The sequence below is a fragment of the Bactrocera latifrons genome, unplaced genomic scaffold (genome assembly GCF_001853355.1).
Source record: "Bactrocera latifrons isolate USDA-ARS-PBARC rearing strain unplaced genomic scaffold, ASM185335v1 scaffold_192, whole genome shotgun sequence".
In the NCBI taxonomy this organism is placed as follows: domain Eukaryota; kingdom Metazoa; phylum Arthropoda; class Insecta; order Diptera; family Tephritidae; genus Bactrocera; species Bactrocera latifrons.
Window position 1 is genome coordinate 563,131 of NW_017535430.1, and position 16,436 is coordinate 579,566.

The 16,436-nt window shown below is 40.4% G+C and overlaps 1 protein-coding gene across 1 annotated transcript; it reads right to left on the minus strand.

Annotated features, from left to right (window-relative positions):
* Positions 1-1,671: 1,671 nt before the first annotated feature.
* LOC108967614 lies at positions 1,672-4,813 on the minus strand. The gene is made up of 2 exons (XM_018931155.1): positions 4,726-4,813; positions 1,672-3,114 (listed from the first exon to the last, which is right to left on the minus strand). The coding sequence occupies exon 2, from the start codon at positions 3,038-3,040 to the stop codon at positions 2,177-2,179; it is 864 nt and encodes a 287-aa protein (XP_018786700.1). The 5' UTR covers positions 3,041-3,114; positions 4,726-4,813; the 3' UTR covers positions 1,672-2,176.
* Positions 4,814-16,436: the final 11,623 nt, after the last annotated feature.

Below are 16,436 nucleotides of genomic sequence, written 5' to 3' on the forward strand. Positions count from 1 at the left end.
CTCAGTTTTTGAGATATCGATCTAAAATTATGCCCTTTTTCTCTTCTCTCTAAGAAGCTACTCTATTGTCGGAACCCGCCGATATTAGAGCACCATTATCATATAGCTGCCATACAAACGAATTGATCAAATTCAAGCCTAAAGAACTTACCGACCTAAACGAGCTCAGTTCTTCAAAAGTATAGCCCTTGGCCGGATAAAATCCGGGTCAATTCCCGTAACGTGAACCGGCTGTTTTGGGAATTTCTGTGCGAGTTATTAAGTTTAAGTATTAACGATGTGTTACCCGACGGCTGCTCAAAATGCCAAGGAATTGCTCACCACTTACCGTAACCAATGAGGTGGTTCAGAGTGTCAGTGATACAGTCAACCGCACCGAAAAATCTACTATCCCTCCAGGGTTGAAGAGGTGAACTATGAGCTACCGAACTCGACAATTATCCGTACTGTTTCGAGGTAAAAACTCTTAATTGAGAATAATTAAACATTGAGTTCCGCATGGTGGTGTCCTTTTCCCGTTGCTGTTTAACTTCTACTTCTCGAAACGCCCTCAACCACCAGGGGAAATTTATTTCACCTCGTACCCCGATGATTGCACGATATTGACGTCGAACAACGTAATCGATAGCATGTGCTTAAAATTGAACGGCTATCTCTCCGAACTTAATCGCTTCCTCGCTGCACGGAACTTAACACTCTCCCCTACTAAATATACAGGGACCATATTCACTAACTGTAAGAAGGAGTACAGATTTGACCTTAATAATGCAGGCGATGGCGTTAAAATTCCGACTGTCAATAACCCTAAGAATTTAGACGTGATATTAGACAACCTGTACTCCTTAATCGTCCTCACACGACCGTGGTTATTGGTCGCCTGGATGCAGCGAAACGCAGACGAGGAAGCTACAGACATGCCACAACACTGCAGTCCGAAMAACGGGATGCCTTTTGATGTCTCCCTTCGAACATCCTGCAGAGTGAGGCACAGAGATGCTTCCAGTCAAACCACCACCCATTGCAGACGACGAGCTCAAGTTGYCGCGAGAATCGAGAGTGTCCTTTGCGCATATTTGTACTGGATACGAGAACTGTAGCAGGTTAAATCCCTACTTAAAAAATAGACCCTGACATACATACAAAATATATGTCTAGCGTGCAATGAGTCGCCACATGACATGAACCCACCTCTTTGTACGCCAAGCTAACCTTACACATCTGAGACCCCTCTCCCTATGGTCCGACCCTGTCGGCGCACGCTTCCTAAGCCTACCGTGACGACGACGACAACTTTTCTATCCTCATCATCCTAACGGCAAATAAACAACCGTTACAACAACATCAATCGATGAGAATCCTTTCATGCTATAGAATGTATTTGGTAAAAAATACTTATAAAAATTTATAAATTTTTTCAAATTAATTTATTTAAACATATTTGAATTCCGCTTAGCAAAACTTAAGTTTAAATTGATTACGTTTCTTTTTTCGCAAGTTTTTTTTTTTTTGTGATTTTTTTATTGACTAGTTCATTTTTATATTTTCACATTTTTCAACTTATACGTAAAATAAGGCAACTCAGTTTATATTACTATGTACATATATGTAAATCTATCACTACTCGCAAATATTTACTATAAACTAGGAATGTTTTGCTTAGCTTTCCACCTCATGGAAGCAAAGTGTAGGCGTACACTAGTCGCTSCTTAGCGGCAACTGGGCGGCATTTTTTTTACATTATTTGTTCGTTGGTGCTTTCTTTCAATTATAACTTTACCGTTATTATTTTGTATTATTTTATAACAAATTATTCTATAAAACAGACAGCAAGTTGCATGCTTGTGCAATAACTTTGTGCGTTCTTACATGATTGCGTGTTGGTATACATATTTGTGACGTCGACTGTACATTTAGTGATTTGTAAAAATTGTTTGTAAATATTTGTGATTAAAAAACAGTAATGTACCATATATTAAGCAAACACAACGTATTCTGCAGATTTTAAGCAGCTAATCGTTTTAACAAAATAAAATAATACTTTTTAATTAAAATTATTTTACATAATATAAAATAAAGTATCTAAGCTAATCCATATCAAATAAGTAAAACAAAACTAACACAATTCTATATGAGAAACGATCCAAACAAAAAAAAAAAAAAACACACACAGCAGGCATTATAACTCAGTCGTGATTTCGTCCTGTGGTCGAAAGCCCAATTTGTAGAATTCGTCTTCCAGCCATAACGAACTCGCATTGAGATCCGATATCAGATTCCCACTTTTGAGCGTGTTGAAGCTGCTGCCGAAGGGATCGGAAGGGCGCGGCTCYTCAAATTCATGCAAGCTAATGAGCGAGCCGAACATGTGCAGCTTTTGCTGACCGGAGCCCGCCAGCATGCTCTGCCGGTAGACGTTGTTCTTCTGTGGAAAGAACGTTGCATCGAAGTCATCGGTGATGCCAACGCTGCTGCTGCCGCGTCCGCCACCGGAGGGCTGAAAGAAATCAATTAAGTGACCCACTTGTGGCTTGTAACGCTCCAATGCTTGTTCGGACCACGTGTACAAACGATTCCAGTCGTGCGGTGCCGCGGGTATCAATTCGATTGGTCGATTCAATAGTATCAGTATTTTGGCAAGATCACGTACTATCGGTCGATAGGAATTCGCTGCGCTCACCTCACCCGACAAATACAATTTGCGTATTTGGCGTCGCGTATCGTTGAGCATCGCTAGGAAATATTCTGCATTCGGACGCATTTCGTTGAGTTGTCGCAGAAAATCGGAACGATCCATGGTATTCTCGTTGATCAGCTTTTGCTTGATGGATTTACGTCTACGTCGACGTCGCACCAACATCATGGCGACAGCTAGTAGCGTGAGACAAACCACAAAGCCGCCTATTAGTCCTGCAATAGCGGCCATGAGCGGACCCGAGTAACCGGTGGAGACGCAGACGCGTCCCATAAATTCGGTATGCGCCGACCATTGATCGATGTAACCAGAAGGGCATTGCTCCACACACTGACGTGTGTCGGTCATCAGATAGGCGGGGCACTTAATGCAACCCTCGCTGTTGCAGCGCAGGCAATGTGAACTCGTTGTGGGCGGACAACCTGCAAGAAAATACGAAGATTAAATTCGTTTCATTGATTAAAATTATTTTGTAAATCTTATTACATAAAAAAGGGATATATTTAGAAAGGCTTGTGTTTACTATAGGACCATCCTCAGRTTTACTTAACTGGAATGGACCCTCATTTATATTCAACATAAGATGCCCACATTCTCAAAACTACTAAATAAATGTTGCTACACAAACATTATCCTTCCGTCCATCCGTTCATTCGTCCATCTATCCTTCAGCCCTTTGTTCCGTTCGTTTGTTCATCGGCCCTTTCGTCCATTCATCCTTTTAACATCCCGCCGGTACATCGATCGTCTATCCGACACTCCRTCCRTCCGTTCGTTCATTCTACCATCCGTATGTTCAATCGCCCGTCCACCCTCCGGTACATCGTTCGTCCATCCGACCATCCRTTTCTCCATCCATCCATTCAACGGTCCGTTYATCCGCCCAAMAATGGACAAACAAGCTAGTGATACGTGCGAGGGGATGTACCGGAATAGATAAGCAGACCGGCAGCCAAACGGATGGGCGGATAGATGGTTGGAGTGGGCAATGGGTGTACGTAGTGACGARCGGATAGGCCGYCGGACGRAAGCRTAAATGGTRGAGCCAACGGATGAACSACGAACGGGCATATAGATGGACGGGCAGACTAACGGGACGAATAGACGGTTAGATGAAATGGATGGTCGGACGGGCGGATAGACGAACGTTGCACAGGCGGATAGTTGGCCAAGAACRCCATTCACTGGAAGGGGTTGGTTAAAGTGTTGATAGCTCCACTATGAATGGCGGTCAGTACCTTTTGGAAGTTAGTTGCGTCCGAAGTCCGGTCGACGTATTGTTCGATGTATTAATTATTACTGTGTAACACCAAGTGTGCTGAGTTTGAGRCCCGCCACTTAGAAACCACTCCCAATGAAAAAGAAACAGCCTTGGATGAAAGATTCCACTTTTGTTAACGACCACAGTGAATGTAGTAAAAATTACGACTTCAGGTCCCTAAATAGGGCAGGTGCGCAAATTCGGTGTTCGAGAAAAATTCAGTCGTCGAGGCATTCTCTCCAGYGAACGAGCGTCTRGTTACAATCATCATCAGAGCAAAARTGTCGAACCATGCCAAAACATCTACAAATAGGTTGAGGCTGATCGACTTCGCAGGAGCCCGATATATGGATGTTGCAGTATKAGATTCCACCACAAGAAAATTTACCAAGCTACTTAGCTATCTCTGGATCAAAAGTTCAAAACCAGATCGATCATGTTACGATAGATGGGCGACATGTCTCCGGTGTACTTTACGTGCGTACACTATAAGGACCGAACGTCAACTCGGACCACTATCTAATTATAGCGAAAACACGCGCTCGCCTCTGTRCAGCAAAKCATGCCCGTCAACAAACACAGGGAAGATACGTCGTCGAGAACTTACTATCACAACCCACAACGGAAATTGACTTGAAGTCTTGCTCTCTGAGACCACTCATCAGCAACTCGGTACTGAGTGAACTGTGGGACGGTATTTCAAGCTGGAAAATCTACTATCTACTACCACCATGTGCCAAACCTTGGAAAGGAAAGGAAGATCGACACACACCACCTCTTCGTCGATTTTAAAGCAGCACGAAAAKGAAGTGCCTCAATGCTCCATTGTCTGAACTTTGTATCACCGCAAAGCTTATACGGTTGTGTAAGCTGACGTCAAGTAATATTGAAAGCTCCGTCAGGATCGGGAAGCATCTCTCCGAGCCGTCGGATACCAAGCAAGACTTTTGGCAAGGTTACTCCCCTTCGTGACCGCGTATGCGGCCTACGCCAGTAAAGAAGGCGAAGARTTGTAACTTGTTGCGACAGTATAAGTCAGRAAAGTATAAATTATATTATTTCTTCTATCGCCAACAAACTCTCTTTCCCAAATTGATGMRTGCGCATAGCCTTCAGTGCAAATGATTTAATACTAAAATCGAGTATGATCGCTAAAGCCGATTAGGCACTGCTATTTATGAGTGTAAACAATTCACACATACACATGTACATATTGCACACACACAGATGCATTTAAAATTGTGTATTGTGTTGTGTATGTGTTAGAGCAGTAATATATCATTAGTGGTCAGGTGCCGCCGCCGCCGATGTCGTTATCAGTCAGGCTATTTGTCATAATTACAATATTTAAATCAATGCAATGGATAATTATGTGCTTAAGCGCACATTTAAATGTTTCAATGTTCAAGTATGTATGAGTRTGTATATTTTGGGTTTCTTTTACYCTTCGTAGTACGCTGAAGAGCTTACCTATTTATAATTACTTGAAAATGGAAATATGCATACAGTAGTGTGCAATATAATGGAAACGTACATTTTTGGTGTCAAATTAATATTAAAATAAAATACATTTATTGTGAAAAAAAAGCACACGGAAATTGTAACAAAACTGCCCGGGTGACTGTTCTTAATTACTATGCCAAATATGAGCGCCATCTGTCAACCAGTTTGTTTACAGCAGCTGCTTAAGTCGGTACACCTCAGCAGTGCGTTGCGATTTTTACAATGGATAAAATGATCAAACAAAGATTTTGTCTAAAAATTTGTACCTATAACAAAATTTTGTGTTCGGAATCGTTGCGAATGTTGGAAAAGACTTATGGTCTTGAGATCTTAGAAAACATGCCTCGTTCTGGACGTCCTCTTCGACTGATGAAAATATTAAAAAAAAACAGTGAAAGGTATGGTGTTTGAAAATTATCAAGCAAGTGTTAGAGAGATGGCAAGAGAGCGCGACAACTCTTGCGAGTCCGTTTGAATGATTTTGGTGGATATTTTGGGTACGAATAATATCTGTCTCTTATACACATCTAGATGTGTATAAGAGACAGTAATTCAACAATCATCGGAATGGAGAAAAAATAGCCGAAAGCAAATAAAATAAAAATAAAAAAACATGCCGAACTCGTCCAAAATCAAGGTGATGCTCATTTTTTGCGATATTCTTGGTTTGGTTCATCATTAATTTGTTTCAGCCGTATTGAGGCGATTGCGTAAGAACATCCGTCGAAAGCGGCCAGAATTGTGGAAGAACAATTAATATATTCTCCACGAAGACAATGCACCATCGCATCTGRCCATGGTTGTGACCGAATTTAAAACCAAAAACGCAATGAATACCGTCGATCAACCAGCGTATTCACCAGATTTGGCTCCGTTTGATTGTTTTTTTTTTTTTGTTCCCCGAACTGAAATTGTCGCTCTGTGAAACCAGTTTTCAGTCGATCGAAGAGGTAAAACAAAATTTCTTTTAAGGTTTCGAGGACTGGAAGAATCGTTGGCATTAGTGTATTACATCCGGTGGTGACTACTTTGAATGCAACAAAATAATATTAAAGAAAAATTAAATATTTTGCATTTTATGTACGATTTTCGGGTACTTTTTTGCCACAAAGTATGGAGATATAAGTCCAATATATATTTTTTAGTTTAAACAAGTTAATCTGTGGCACTTGAGTTGAAATCCCAACCGAAATAAAATTTAGAAAAGATTTTCTATAAATTCGATCGCTTAGATCTTGATTTTGAATACGAAAAATATTCTTAAACGAATTCTCCAGTTTGGGGGACGCTTCATTTTTAGAAATAACATAAAAGTTTAAGCATCAAATTCTTAATTTTAATATATATTGGTTCCATGCTTGCAATAAATAGAAGGCTTGTCCTAATTAGCCGCACAGCGCTGTATATGCAAAAGCACTTGTCGTCTGAGCTTATAAATTTTCAAGTGTGTATGTGTTTTCACATAATTATAAGCTCATAAGCTTATCAGTTTGAAACAGTGGAACCCGGAGTAATCCAGTAAAAGTGACACGCTCTCATGATAAAAGCATATTTATGTATGGATCCACGAATATACGCATATTTAAGTAGACGGAGGCAAAAACAAAAGTGAATTTTAAGCAACGGCGGCATTTCATACATACTTACATGCATCCAAATACATATAGTACAAAATAAATATGTATGTATGTCATAGTTATTTTGTACCATATGTATTTGTCCATTTTATATGAGTACACATGGCAAGAAATCAAGCGACGTCTATACCAAGAAGCGGTCAACAATTTGTTGTTGCCACAAATATATTCTGGGTATCGGAGTAAAGGAATTTCGACTGCCGGCCGAACACGACAGCTGGGAAAGTTTAGTTAGTATTCTACAGCGGCTTACATTTTAAAACTCTGCGCGCGAGTAAATATAATATTTTGCAGAAACGCAAAAAAAGTAAAAAAAAAAAAATAAATAAAGGCAAAGTGAGGAAAACGAGAGAATACAAAGTAAACAAATGAAAAAAGGCGTGTAAAGGCTTAAAGCAACAAGCASCGAGATCAAAGCCGCCGACGGCAGTRAAAAAAATGTCRCATACTCTTGCCAAGTGTGGAGAGAAGGCCAGCCAAGACAGTGGACCGGGCGGTCAGCCAAAATCAACGGAGGCAGGCAGAAAGCCAGCTGCTCGCTATTTGACTATTTGGCGTACAAAGAACGCATGCGGTCCAGCAATAACAAAAGTGTAAATATAGACCGTTGCGAAATAGCCCCACGTAGCGTGGCATTGCCAGAGCAATAAACAGACCAAAGCGGCGTTACAACGTCGTAAAGTTGAGCTGCCAGGCAAAGGGCTCACATGCATTACTCTACATTTGGATATGCATGCATACATACATATATATATACTACATACACACGCACATATGAATGTTGCGTGCAACGAGGATCATTAAATGTTGCCGCGCTGCAGTTAGCGCCAATCCACTGGCTGCAATGCTATCCATGGACCAATGAGCCCCCAACCGGCGTTAATTTGCAATATAGCGTACTTTCGTGTGTATGTGTGCACCGCAAATGCTGCGCATGCGTGTCTTGTGTGTGTGTTACTCTGCAGTTTCATTCTCATTTCTGTTATTCTAGGCGTCTGCTTTTGCCATTCAACTCGGAAACGCTCGCTTATCGATTGTGCTGCCGCGATAATCAATACTTCATGTGTGCCATCATAGGCAGACGAGCGAACAGCCCTTACGGCAAGCAGCCGCCGCAGCCGAAGCATCAACCATTCAATCTCGTCTGTCCTTTGGTCTTTTGCGTTTCTWGGCGCGGACGCGTATTATTGGAATTAACTTGTTTATTYGCTAATAAGCTGGAAAATTATCCATCACACGCGGATATGTAATTGAGATTGACGTATGAACCAGTTGCGGCTCTAAAGTGACCCGTCGCAGCGTCCATCATCATACTCGATCGTTACACCGATGTTCGTTGGACAAATAACCGAAGGTGCTGACGACGGCAGGCGGTGGTGTCTCAGCGAMGACGGCATTTCAACCACACAAACATTGAAACACAAATGGTTGATAGTTGCTCGGTTGCTTGCGGTCAGGTGGACGGTTGGCTGATAGTCGCTTTTAATGATAGGGTTTCGGTGGYCGTGATGGCAGGTTGGCCGGTTGCTTGGTGCGAATAATGGCTTGAAATTGTGTCTATTTATTTATTTSCGTGCCGACTTTTGATTGTTTAGCGGTTATTGATAGGAAATGTGTTATAATTGGCATGAAGTGAAATTCATGCTTGAAGGAGCATTTATAACCACGCGAAAGCAAAAAAAAAATGTGTTTTATTTTTTTGGAAGAGGCATTTTAGTTAATAATTGTTATTTACAATTTCACGCGCTTTTATAAGCCCTTGCTCCCGCAGAAGAGCATTTGAAAAAAATTGTCTGGCGATGAAGAATTTTTGGTTAAAATTATCTCAAATCCAAAAACATAACAGAGTTATTATTACTATAGATGAATAACGGTGTAAAAATTTACCCTTCCGAGTGGCTGAAAAAAATGAATTATCAATGTAATTCCTACAGTCATTACTTGATTACCTCTAAGATGGAAAGTTACAAGTCAATTATCGGTCCAGCCGTTTCGAAGAAATTCTCCTCGCCTAAACTGCGATGCGAAAAAAAAATACTTGAAAAGTTTTGGAAGCACTAAGACGAAGAGAAGGTTCGTCACCGCGCTGTACATTCTGGGTAACGCTAAATGACGAGCCGCCTTCACGGCCTTTTTTAACTCCTACGGATCGTTGACCCTTAGCTTGACACGGCCATAGCTTGGGCTATTAGTTAGATTGGTTTGAAACCAGGGCTGGTGGTCGAGGTATTCTGTCATCTGAGTAATCAGGGATGACACCATGTAGAAATGACTGATTGGATCACACCAAGGCTGCCTCCATACCGTTAAAATTCCCAAACATTATCGCAAACGGCTCAAGCCACTAATATCAAAGTTTACAAAGAATGTACTGCTATCCGTGTTGCTGGGCATAAACTCAAGAACAAATTTTACTCGGACTTAAAATACGCCCGCAAATCGCATCGGTAAAAAATTTGCTCTTGGCAGTCGGCCGGCCGTCAGAAACTACGCCGGACCTATATGGTCACCTGGATGTAGTATAACGCAGAAGAAGAAGCTTCAGACGTGTCAGAATACTGCTCTCCGGACTATCACAGGATGCTTCCTGATGTCTCCGGGTGAGCACTCACACAGCGGGGCACATACATATGTACGCTTCTGTTTAAGAAACATAATGAGCTCATCTCTAAGCAGTTTTGGCTGGAACGTTTTCGCAGGAACCATACTCTGTTTGAAGCGAAGCCGCCTCCCAGGAATATTAGGTGGTCCTTTCTTGACTACGTCGATCACATCGAGCAGTACGCTGACCAAACTTTGGAAGCAACTAACTTCAGACACGCACTAAACGCCATTCTCAGTAAAGGCAATAACAACTTCATCAGCTCCCGCTAAATGAACGGTGTACTTGGAGTGAAACCACCATCCGTTACAGACGAGCAGTTTGAGTTGCAACGAACACCTAGAGTGACCCTTGCCAAATKTCGTACAATAGAAAGTTAAACTCCTACTTATCCAGAATCGACCCCAACATACCAAATATATCTCCTCTCATGACATAAACCAACACTTTGCATGCCTGGGGTTCGTTGGCTCATCTAACACTCTTCTGTCGATGGACTGACCCCGTCGAAACAGCACGTTTCCTGAGCCTATAGTTTCGATGACAAGCAGCCCCGACCTTTCCATCGAAGCGGGAATTTGATTACCACTATAATAGCAACGCAAAACAGTAAATTCTGAATTGTACAAAACCATTGCTTGGCTAGTTGTCTTACAAGAAATCAGGGAAATCAAGCGTACATAGCGGATCTGAAATAACTGCAATAAGTAAGCTAAGAGGTCAAAGTTTTCCGACACCTGAAGAAGTGTTTGATTCGTTCAGAACGCATGTTTTGGAGATACCTGAAACCATCAAACGGATGCAGAATTATATTGATCTTAATGGAGAACATCTTGAGAAACAAAATTGTTAATACTTATTTTTGTTCTCTTATTCGGACATCTGATGAGTCGGCGTTACGAGTTTTCGAGAAAAATGTTCTGCGAAAGATGTGTTGTCCTTTACGCATTAGCAATTGTGAATACCACAGTCGATGGAACCATGAGGTATACGACGACATTGACATAATTCAGCGAAGGAGACCTAATAGGTCCTGTTGAATGGATGAAAACAATCAAGCTCTGAGCGTATTCGACGCATTAGGTGGAGAAGGACCCGGCTACGCTTGGAATCTTCAATTGGCGCGAAGCACCAAAAAGGAGGAACGATTGGTGTGCTAKTGGAAAGTCGGCAACAAGCGCGGAAACGGTGTTTACGCCAATAAAGACGAAGAATACCGAAATATAAAAAGCAACTCTCGCATATGCTTTACAAAACTTCATCATTTAAAGTTTCTGAAATTACATTATGTACGTTAWTATTAAAGCTAAATTTGCACTTCCTCAGTAAATAAAACTTTCTGCACCATAATCATTTACAGTCATGCGCATCACAATTAAGTTTATTCACACACATAGGTACATACAGTGATGAACAAAAGTATTGGCACACTCCATAAAAACACAAAAAAAAAAAAAAAAAAAAAACAATGACACAGTAGTAAACTATATATAAAATTTCTATTATCTGGCCAAGCTCTTTTGCTTGATGGCTGCTTCCAGCCGGATTGGCAGTGACGAAACCAAATTTTGTGGCGTTTATGTATCAATATTCTGCCATTCCTCCATTAGTGCCACCTTCAAATCAGCTTTTGTTGATAACTCTCTTCTTAACTCGTCTATCTATGTAGTTCTTCCCACAAATGTTCAATTTTGTTAAGATCGGGCAATTGAAGGGATGTAATGTATGTTTTATGTGATGTGCCAGCCACATGCGTACATCATAAGCCGTATACTTCGGGTCATTATCGTGTTGAAATGTGAATGACTCTGGCAATTTCAATTTTTCGGCACTTTTTTTTWAATTTCTCTTCAGAATTTCCATATAATATTTTTTGTCCATAATGCCGTCTATGATTTCCAGCTCATCGACACCTGCAGCGGACACACAACCCCACACAATTACCCCTCCACCGCCATGTTTTACAATAGCAGCAAGGTTCTTTTTTTGCAGTTCGGTATTAGGCTTTCTCCACACAGTTTGCCGACCATCAGATTGAAATATATTGAACTTACTCTCATCTGAGAAGAGTACACTGTCCCAAAAGTTCTTTGGCTTGCTTATGTACTCCTTTGCATAAGCTAAACTCTTCGTTTGGTTCGCTTTCGAAATGAGAGGTTTACGTCTAGCTACGCCAGAACTGTAATTACCTTCATGCGGTGTCTTCCGGACCGTTATTGGTTGAATATTTTTCCCATCTCTTCTTTAACTTTCGCAGCGATTTGTGCGGATGATATTCTGGGGTTCTTTTTTACCTTCCTGACTATTTGACTACGTTCGCGATCACTTAAAGCCTTGCGCCTGTCTCTTCGCTTTTCGTTTTGTGAGATGCAGTATATCTAAAACGTTGAATAATACTCCGTATGGTGTATCGGCTTCTGTCCATCATTTCACCAATCTCGGCGTACAATTTACCCTGATTATGCAAATGTAATATTATTTTCCGCTGAGATTCGTTGGTTTCACATTTTTTGCTGCCCCATTTTAATAAAGTCAGAGCAAATTTAACTATTAAATAAACTGAGTTTTGAAGTTTGATTCYTTCCAGAAACACATCTGCTTATGTATAAATAACRGTACTTTAAAAAAGAGTTGCCATAATTAATTAAAATTACCCGAAGYTGYCTGATTTTACAGGGTGTGCCCATACTTTTGTTTCGCTATAATTAGMATTTTTTTCTTTTATAATTACTATCAAATAAATATAAGAGATWATTAAATGAATTAAGGCAAATATAATTGATAATTATTCGTCATATCGCAGGATTTCTTTTGTAATCAAAACTTATTTTATAAGTGGTAAAAAACAATACTAAAGYCAAGGTATCTTGCTGTGCCAATACTTTTGTTCGTCACTGTATATATTAAATAATACATGYACTTCAATTTATGCCGTTTTGTGCGCATTTGCAAATTTGTCCAAAACCCACGCCAACTAATTGAATTTAGCGCGCATGTACAGTTGCRCGAAAGAGGCATGCAGAGGCAAAGCCGGAGCCGGAGCCGGAGTCGGAGCCAAAGGCAGATTAAACGCGCGGAGTAGTAGCCGACTCGCTGTATCGCAGGAATAAGTAGCTATCAGCACGCTGTTTTGTTGTTGTTGAATAAATAAATAAATAATTCATGCCAACAACTTGTCAAAAACCACACTAAAGCAGACGCACACATACGCACGCGCACACTAATGCCTGCTGAGGGTATTCGTRTAACTCTTGCGAGTATATTTATATCGTTGTTGCTTTACTATATATAAATTGACGGAGAAAAAGCGCGAAGAAACACATTTGTAATTTTCATTTACGGAAAATTTGAAATCGTGCCAATTTGCATTAATCTCGAATATTTGCCAACAAGTGCTGCCAATCAAACAAACACACAGTTAAACCGTTAACCAGCTGCGATAATCGCTGTGCGCATGCGCAACTTACCAGCTCAGCATGTGTGATAACTTTTAAAGTTCGGCTGCAATAGCCACCTGTTGGCCGCTCGCTGGTGACTTTGAATGCATTTTGGAACTGATGTGGGCACAAAAAGCTCATACACAAACATACTACACACGCGTGATATGCCTCGGGTGTGTTCGATAGTGTATCTGGCATTTGCAATTGATATATGGCAAATTTGCGGAGATTACATTAGAAATAAATGGTGTACATATCGATGGGTCGCAAAACTGATAGTGCTCGTGAGATACGAGCAAACCAAGGAGGGCTTGAAATGTGTTGTTTTTGAGAGATAGCGTCATCAGCGTATCAAAATTGAGATTTTCACGTCAAATGATTAGGAAAGTTGTGACTGGTTTATAAGAGTTAGTGTTAGATGATTGAGCTAAAAACCGATGGAACTTTTGGTAAAATATTGAAACTGATTCAAATCCTCGGSATTCAGAAATGTGCGTTTTCACTGGCGCCAGGTCTCGTCAAAAGGAAGTCCGAATCGATAACCACTGACAAACAAATCGTTATTCTGATGGTTCGAAGATATGTTTTTAAAGGCTTGAAAATGTGGACTGTACGAGTACATGTCCATGAACCTGCTATCGACACAGTACAAGTAAAATATAGTCGGAACAGCGGGTAGGCGCCGAACTGCGAGTAGCAAGCGCGATTGAATGAAACGTTATTGCGAAGGCTGTTAATCTCAAACAAGAAAAAAAAAACAAGTTATCGTTTTGCACCGTAATTAGAATACACTTCACAAATAAAAAAGATGTCTTAAAGAACTTTGATCGCTCAGTCAGAGAACGTAAAGTATAGAGAAGGTGCAAATTGAATTCTGTATGAGTTCGATTTGGCGGCTAACAGGGCCGATAGAATTTGGGTAAGGAATTCGCCGTCCTCGCTGCTATTTAGCAGAATTGAGCGCGTGCGTGGCAGAAATATACGTAAATTTACGTTCTCTGGTTCAGATTGCATGGCAGCTATATGCTGTAGTGGTTCGCTATCAGCCGTTCCGACAAATGAGTGCCTCCTCGGTGAGAAAAGGACGGCTGTAAGATAGTTATTTCAAAAACTGAGCGACTACCAAATTCACATATGTATATCAGATGGACCGACGGACAGATGAACACGAACACGAACGGTGAACCGAATTTCTCCATAACAGCAGGTATAACCAATCGACTTGATACTCGTATTTTTACACAAGCTTCTAACGAAATACTATATTTGTTAGAAAATGCTCTTTCAAAGAACATAAAACGAGTTTTTCTGACTTACGGGTGGTCATAATCTTAACCAAAGACTATCGCTTTTGATAAAAAGAAGTGTTTTCAAAAAAAATTATTTTAAGGGGCATACCTACTTTGATATTTCGTCAAATATCAATATCAACTGATGATCAACACGTCAATAAAATAAAGGAACTGCTGCTTGAGAATCGACGATTAACAGTCAGAGATCTTACTGGCATCGTTGGAATACCAGAACGATTAGTGAAAACTATTTTGAAAGATCAATTGGACCTGAGGAAAGCAATATCACGATTGGTTACAAAATCACTAAATTTTTTGGAAAAACAGCGTCGCTTTAATGTGTGTGAAAAARTGCTTTTCGGCTACCAGGATGTCATGAAACGTATTATTACTGCCCATGTGTTTTGGATTTAAGCTTACGACCCGAATATCGTGGCAAAGGTGAACCGAAGCCAAAAAAACCAGGTCAAAGTACATAGGTCAAAAATCAAGCTTATGTTGATAGTTTTTTTTTTTCGAATATAAAAATGTGCTGCACTTTGAATTCTTTCCGACCGGCCAAACYTTCGACAAAGAATACTATTTTTGTGTTATGCGCTGTTTGCCCGAAATTATTCGTAAAGAAAGAACGGAATTGTGAACCGATAAATCTTGGGGTTTGCACCACAATAATGCACCGTCGCATACTACACTGATTCTTAGTCGCCAAATCTTCAACCTACACCGCAACCGAGGGATTTAGCTCCGTTTGACTTCTGGCTATTCAACAAATTCAAACGACCGCTCCGGGGAAACCGAAAAGAACAATGCTACGAGCATTGAAGGCTTTTCTGGAAATTTGCTTTAGCAACTGTTTCGAGGATTGGAAAAAACACAACAAACACTTTTTCCTCAAAAAAGCATTTTTCAAATTTGCTGCAGATATTACTCGGATACTATTATCAAATTTTCTGCATTTAGTTTTGTATATGGATCTTGATCTGTTTAATCGAATTTTGGCAAGCCAAAAACTACCAGAATTTCGGGTGAAACTCAAAACTTTTTTAAACGCCGTCATTTTGTAATTTTTTCGGTCACTGTACATGCAATACCTTCGGCAGAGATCTTTTCATCGACGGAGAAGACCGGAACCACTGCAGCAGTGAAAGATTTTTTTTGTCTGGAAAAAGACTATCGTGTACAGCATTTATTCAGATTAGTGCCCCTGCCACGACTTTCAGCTCTTCAATGCTAAAAATATAATAGAAGTCTAAAAGTTAGGTCGAATAAAAAGTGTAGACCGTGAGAATGTCTTTAATTTGTCCCAACACTCACTTGAGTTGAAAAATGAATTTTGCATAAATTTAGTGTCAGAAAAGGCTGTTTGATTGTAAAATACCCGAGATCACAGCACAGCTTAGTAGTTTTTGCAAAAATAAATAAATAAATAACCCACACTACTTGCCAATAAATATACAAAGAAGTTAATGACAACACAACAAAAAAAAAAAAAATAAATAAATAAAATTAAGCAGCGCGTGCACCAAACGCTGGTATGCAGAAGTAWTTGAGAACGCGACAACGCTTCACGCGTCACGCTTTGAATCCAAAACCAATGCAAATACAAATCGCATTTAATTAAAATGCAACGAGATCGTGAGCCCAAACAAATAACGAATTACAAACAGAATAACAGTGAATAAATAAATAAAGTAAATTCTTTTACCATGAAGTGAAACAAGTTGTGGTGGAGGCGCGAAAAATGCGCAGCCGCAGAATGCGGGGTCCAGGGTCTGCCCGCCTTTATTTCTTGTGTTGCAGTTGTTCTGCTGTGCTGCTTTTGCATGCTGGCCCTGGTCCAAATGTCGCCATGAACGCTAACTGATTGTCGGMCGAGTGTGTCTGCACTTAAGCACCGTTATGATAATAAACGACAGCGATGCGAACTTTGAGCGACCAGCGGCTACTAGCCGACAGCCGGTTTCGTTATTAACTTTTTTCCCCAACTTTTATGCTTCGGTTGTACTGAA